Here is a 5,834-nt window from a genome sequence, read left to right as displayed (position 1 = left end):
GTTCGCTACCGTCACTGTCGAAAAGGTCACGTCTGTTGGCACCACGGGTCACAACAGATCCAAACTTTGAGGTGGACTGGGATGAGAATGATCCTGCGAATCCTAGAAATTGGCCCTTAAGGGTCAAGGGAATGTCAACTGCATTTCTTTCATGGAGTACATTCACGGTGTAAGTGCGAATACCGAACCTTCTTCTTCTTGCATCACCTTGTTCTTTTTGCTATGTTGGGTTCTCATACCTAATCATTATTGCACGGAATACAGCGTCCTTTATTCCACCAGTTACACTGCAGGACTTGAAGATATAGCCAAGGAATTCGATACCTCAGAAACCTTAGTGACGCTAGGGTTGACCTTATACCTCATTGGCCTCGCGATTGGCTCTGTTATTCTAGCCCCGCTGAGTGAGATGTACGGCAGAAGGCCTGTTTCGATCGCAAGCTTGTTCTTGTTTACGGTTTTCATCATACCATGCGGACTTTGCACGTCTGTCTCAGAGCTAATTGTTTTGAGGTTCCTTGGGGCTTTATCCGGCAGTGCTATGATTTCCAGTGCCCCTGGCTCCATATCTGACATGGTGGATGATGAACACCGAGCGTTAGCATTTTCCATTTGGAGCATTGGGCCCTTGAATGGGCCAGGTGAGTTGAATCAAATTATACCAAATCTAGGATTTTTCAATGACACATGCCTTTGCTGACACCTACCAAAACACTTCAGTATTTGGACCCATCATCGGTGGATACGTAACACAATACCTAGGCTGGAGATGGACGAATTGGCTATCGATTATTTTCAGCGGAGTAGCATTGATTTTCATGTGCCTCATGAAAGAAACTTACACGCCAGTGCTTCTTCAAAAAAGGGCCGCACGCCTCCGAGAAGAGGATGATGATCCCCGCTGGTGGAGCCGATACGACCAAAAAGCTTCCTTAATCTCAGTTCTGAAAATGAACTTAAGCAGACCATTCGTCATGGCAGTCCTGGAACCTATCTGGTAGCGCCCCCCTCCCCCCCTTTATATAAAAGCCCCTAAACACCCCAAAGCCAACCCCCAGTAACATCATCCCCCTTCCCCCTCCTCACAGCATATTCTGGAACTTGTACATCGCCATCGTCTACGCAATTCTCTACCTCTGTTTCGTCGCCTATCCAATCGTCTTCCGTGAAATCCGCGGTTGGACGGTTGGAGAATCCGGCCTCGCCTTCCTCGGCATCGGCGTCGGCTCCCTCACAACCATCGCTGTCGAGCCCCTCCTCCGCCGCATGATCAACGGCCACAAACTCGACCCGGAGACCGGCAAAGTGCCGCCGGAATCCATGGTGTCCGTGGTCTGCATCGCCGCCATCCTAGTGCCGGCAGGCGAGCTGTGGTTCGCCTGGACCTGCGCGCCCGCCACCATCCACTGGATCGCGCCAATCCTTGCCGGCATCCCGTTCGGCATGGGCAACACCGGCGTCTTCATCTACGCATCCAACTACCTAACGTTCAGCTACGGCGTGTACGCCGCCTCCGCGATGGCGGGCAACTCGGTGATGCGGAGCGTGTTTGGTGGCGTGCTGCCGCTAGCCGGGCCCGCGATGTATGCGAAGCTAGGACCCAATTGGGCAAGCACACTCCTGGGCTTGCTTGAGGTTATGATTATTCCGATCCCCTTTGTGTTTTATAAGTACGGGCATAAAATTCGGATGAAGAGTGCGATGATCCGGGCGATGCAAGCGGATAAGGCGAAATTGGCCGGTAAGCGGTCGAAAAAGAGGCGTGAGAACGATGGAGAGAAAGGCGGGGAGGAAGCGGTGGGAGGTGGCGGTTTGTTGGAGAAGGAGATAGTTTAAAGCTGATCGACCCTTCTTTATCTTTATCTTTTCTCTTACTTGTCTTTCCATTCTTGGCTGTTGTCCGGTTCCCCGTAGCGGGTTGCCGCCATACCCTATAATGTTTGATTCGGGTGAGAAAAGGGCTTTTATATTCCTTTCTGTTTTGGTTGGCTTAAGGGTCTATTGCATTTTGCATCTGGTATGGAGTTCTCTGTTTACTTTTGGCTTTTTTCCTGTTCATCTTTCTGCTTCGATTTTTTATGTTTCTACTTTTCCCTGTTTCATTCTGCATATAGTTACGTTATGTATATAACATTGACTTTGGATTCATTTCGGAAATTTGCCCAGGGGGAGTATATTGATGGCAGAAAATAACCGCGAAAACAATTGGACAAGGTATAAAAAGGGGGAAACAAAGCTACTCAATATAATATAGAACTTTACCACATCAATTTTCTTTTGCCCCTTTGAGTCCAAGATGGCGTCGGCGTATAATGAAACGTTTAGTCATCCATTTATTCCAGGGGCAAAGGCAAGCCCTCTTCCCTCAAACGACGACCGGCCTTCTCAAAGACGGAATACTCAGCCCTGAATTTTAAGAGTCCGATAAACAAGCACACACACACACACACACACACACACAAAAAGGGGGTTTTCTGGTCCCGCAATAGGGAACGGGTAGAACGGGTAGATTAAAGTCCAATCATACCCCCCAAACCCTATCCACCTCCTTCCCATAAGATAACACAGATAACATCCAAATAATAATAACAACATCACACTCTCGTCCCTCTGGACTCGTAAGCCGGCCGCTTGACCCGCCTATCAGCGTCTTCCCACTCCTGCAGCACACGCTCATACTCTCCAAGGCGAACAGCGTCGGCGGAGAAAACCATAACAGCCTCCACAAAGACGGATCTAGCAGCACCGCTAGGCGATGGCAATAGCGGTGGTGATGGCGGAGATGATGAATTACGGTCTGCTCCCGCTGGCGGTGGCCATTTGGGGTCAGCTGGGGACAGTAATGACTTAGTCGACGGCTGCTCTCGTATGTAGCCTAGCACGTTCAACCAAGCGCCAACCTGGAGATCGGTAGCTTTGAGTTGCTCTAGGAGTAGAGAGATGTCCACTGCTATGGAAGGGATGGGCCGCTTTGTAATGGGGTAATTATGCTCTAGGAGCAGATGGCCAGTTGAGACGTTGTAGGAAGAAACGCTGGTGAGGAATTAGAACTTCTTTTCTTGCCTTCTTTCATTTCACCGGAGCTTGGGTAAGAACTACAGCTCCAATTTATTGTTGTAAACCTTGACAATATATATCACAGACATGTAGTACAAGTATTTAGTTTCAACTCTAATGCCGGAGGCCGACTCACCATCCAAGGAAGCGTATCTTTGATCCCGTAGGCAAATTGGGGATTTCAGAGAGAAATGCCCTTGTTGTAGGGAGCGGGCCAGCAGGGCCTTTGCTCATGGTAGAGACAATTTCATTTTGTTAAATTCCATATTTCCGCAGAGAGAGTGTAGATGATGTCCGTTGTTTGGGCTGATGTTTAAATTATGACATAAGCGGGCGCGACGTTCAATTAGGGTTGCACACGTGATGATATCACGGGTGTCATAGTCGTGTGCAAGAGCCGCAAGCCTCACCACCATCACAGAGACGACTCAGCCCATCAGTGACCGACCGATATAGCTTTATCTCTATTTATCCCCCTCAGAGAAATCCCTCTCTCCCTTTAACTTACCACGTTTCACACTCTATTGCGTCCTAGTCCTACTGTTGTCACCCTGCCTCCTGTTGTCATTCTGCCGCCTAATCTCCCCACGATCATCCCGCATCACCAACCTTGATACCTGTCGCGAGGCCTGCATCCGAAAGATTCCACGCCACATCTATAACTGCCGTTCCGTAATTCCATCCTAAGACTTTGTCGACCACTTTTCCGAGTTTCACAGCCAGCAGGTGCCCGTCACTATGTGGTCGTGGTTCGGCGGCGGCTCTGCTCAGCAGCGGAAGGATGCGCCTAAAAATGCCATCCTTTCCCTGCGCCAACAACTCGATATGCTTCAGAAACGAGAGAGACATTTGGAGAACCAAATGGCGGAACAGGATGCTATTGCCCGGAAACATGTCACCACAAATAAGAACGGTACGTTGAAATCGGAGGGAGAGGTCGAGGTTCTACCCCGCTTCGATTTCCATAGAAGGAGAGGGAAACCAAAGCTATACTCCCATACCTAATTAGAGTATTCTTCCTGTGATTGTATCCTCACTAATACTTTGTTTCTATACATATAGCTGCGAAAGCTGCCTTACGACGGAAAAAAGGTCATGAGAGATCCCTCGAACAAACAAGCGCTCAGATAATTCAGATTGAGCAACAAATATCATCTATCGAGGCCGCCAATATTAACCAAGAGACTCTCCTCGCAATGAAGAATGCCGGAAATGCCATGAAACAGATCCATAGTGGGCTCACGATCGAGAAAGTAGACCAGACCATGTATGTATCGTATCGTACTTTAGCATTTATATCTCCAGCTGCTTGCTGGTCAACCAAACGATACATAATCTATTTCGAGATGAAAACTGGGGCGGTTCTAATGCGATGTGACCAATAGGGACGAACTACGAGAACAACACGCGCTCAGTGAAGAGATCGTAAACGCCATAACAAGCAACTCCATAGGCGAACCACTAGACGAATCGGAGCTGGAGGCAGAGCTCGAGGGAATGGAACAAGAGCAAATTGACGAACGAATGCTCAAAACCGGGACTGTACCAGTCGCAGACCAACTGGGTGCATTACCAGCGGCCGCAAATGGACCTCGTGAGTTATCCTTCCCTGTTCAGATCATGTTTATCTTATTCCCCCTATTCAAAGAATGAAAATGAAATATAAAATGAAAATAAATAAGGGAGGCTAACATATGACGCGCTTCCAGTCAAAGGCAAAGAAAGAGCCACGACAGAAGAGGAAGACGAGGAAGCGGAACTGGCAAAACTACGAGCAGAGATGGCCATGTAACATGCAGCACCTTCGTATTTTTATCATTTACCATGAGAATGGGGAATAAGGCAATAATAAATAAACCATTTGATTTATTCAGCGGTGTACATTTGGGGCACGAAATCCGCAGAAAACTAGAGACCAGACCCTCCCGCTTCCTTCAGAATCTCAATCTCACCTGACTCGCCCTTCAACTTTGACCTCTACTCGCTACTTCGATGTTGATAACTTCTTTGCATTATCAGCGATAGCAGCGCAAATCCTATATCCATGCTGCTTCTCCAGAGCATTGCTCTGTCGTAGCTATATTATGGGCGTCCATGGCTCTATATTTTTTTTTTTTTTTTTTTTTTTTTCTTTTCGTGTGCGTGTGTTTCATTTGTGCTTGTGTGTTATTCTAATTTTTCCCGCCTTGTATTGCTGATCATGTAGTCTCTTATCTTCCTGGTTACTTTCATCTTGTAGCCATCTCTCTTTTGTGCTCAGCCATGGATATAAAGATAAGATGGGTAATTTTCCTCCCAGCGCCTTTTCCTGCCTATTTTTGAGTTTTTCTATATAAGTAACAGCAGCAGCAAGAGCAACAACAACGGCTCACCTTAACCTGCAGTTGCAAATCCTATACTTTTCCTTCCCTTCCGGCTGGATTTTATCAGACCCATGCTCTGTTCGTGCATTCTAGCCATGTGACTCCAGCTTTGTTCCTTGTATCCAACTCCATTATCAGACGTCCTTCAAGTTTTCTTAGCTTTATGGATTGCTTTGCATTTTTGGTGCAAAATAGACTTGTTCCATTGAGAAGGGAAATGTAACTTCCAGGCAACGATACGGGACGGGACAGTTAGATTGACAAGACTAATCAAATCATATTTTATCTGTTCTATCATCTATCTCCTCTGCTTGGGACTATTAAATAAATATTTGCGTGAGATGGGGCGCTTTTTCACTCCCCAGACAAAAACCATTGGCATTGACGAAAGCGGGCGCTGTCAGAAATCGATGC

The 5,834-nt window shown here is 47.4% G+C and overlaps 3 protein-coding genes across 3 annotated transcripts; 2 read left to right on the top strand and 1 right to left on the bottom strand.

The window, feature by feature from the left end:
* Positions 1–131: 131 nt before the first annotated feature.
* Positions 132–1,836, top strand: HCAG_05493 (conserved hypothetical protein; the record flags this gene model as incomplete). Its single annotated transcript, XM_001539976.1, has 5 exons — positions 132–169; positions 265–411; positions 538–641; positions 721–997; positions 1,089–1,836. 5 exons carry the CDS (start codon positions 132–134, stop codon positions 1,834–1,836), a joined length of 1,314 nt encoding a protein of 437 aa, XP_001540026.1.
* Positions 1,837–2,594: 758 nt separating this feature from the next.
* HCAG_05492 (predicted protein) lies at positions 2,595–3,291 on the bottom strand (the record flags this gene model as incomplete). Its single annotated transcript, XM_001539975.1, has 2 exons — positions 2,595–3,033; positions 3,194–3,291. 2 exons carry the CDS (start codon positions 3,289–3,291, stop codon positions 2,595–2,597), a joined length of 537 nt encoding a protein of 178 aa, XP_001540025.1.
* A 504-nt stretch (positions 3,292–3,795) lies between these two features.
* Positions 3,796–4,849, top strand: HCAG_05491 (conserved hypothetical protein; the record flags this gene model as incomplete). The annotated part of the gene is made up of 4 exons (XM_001539974.1): positions 3,796–3,970; positions 4,120–4,324; positions 4,443–4,651; positions 4,767–4,849. The coding sequence occupies 4 exons, from the start codon at positions 3,796–3,798 to the stop codon at positions 4,847–4,849; spliced, it is 672 nt and encodes a 223-aa protein (XP_001540024.1).
* Positions 4,850–5,834: the final 985 nt, after the last annotated feature.

This window comes from Histoplasma capsulatum, genomic scaffold (assembly GCF_000149585.1).
Source record: "Histoplasma capsulatum NAm1 scaffold_5 genomic scaffold, whole genome shotgun sequence".
Classification (NCBI taxonomy): Eukaryota; Fungi; Ascomycota; class Eurotiomycetes; order Onygenales; family Ajellomycetaceae; genus Histoplasma; species Histoplasma mississippiense.
The sequence above is the reverse complement of the archived record's forward strand: the minus strand, read 5'-3'. Positions and strand labels throughout refer to the sequence as shown.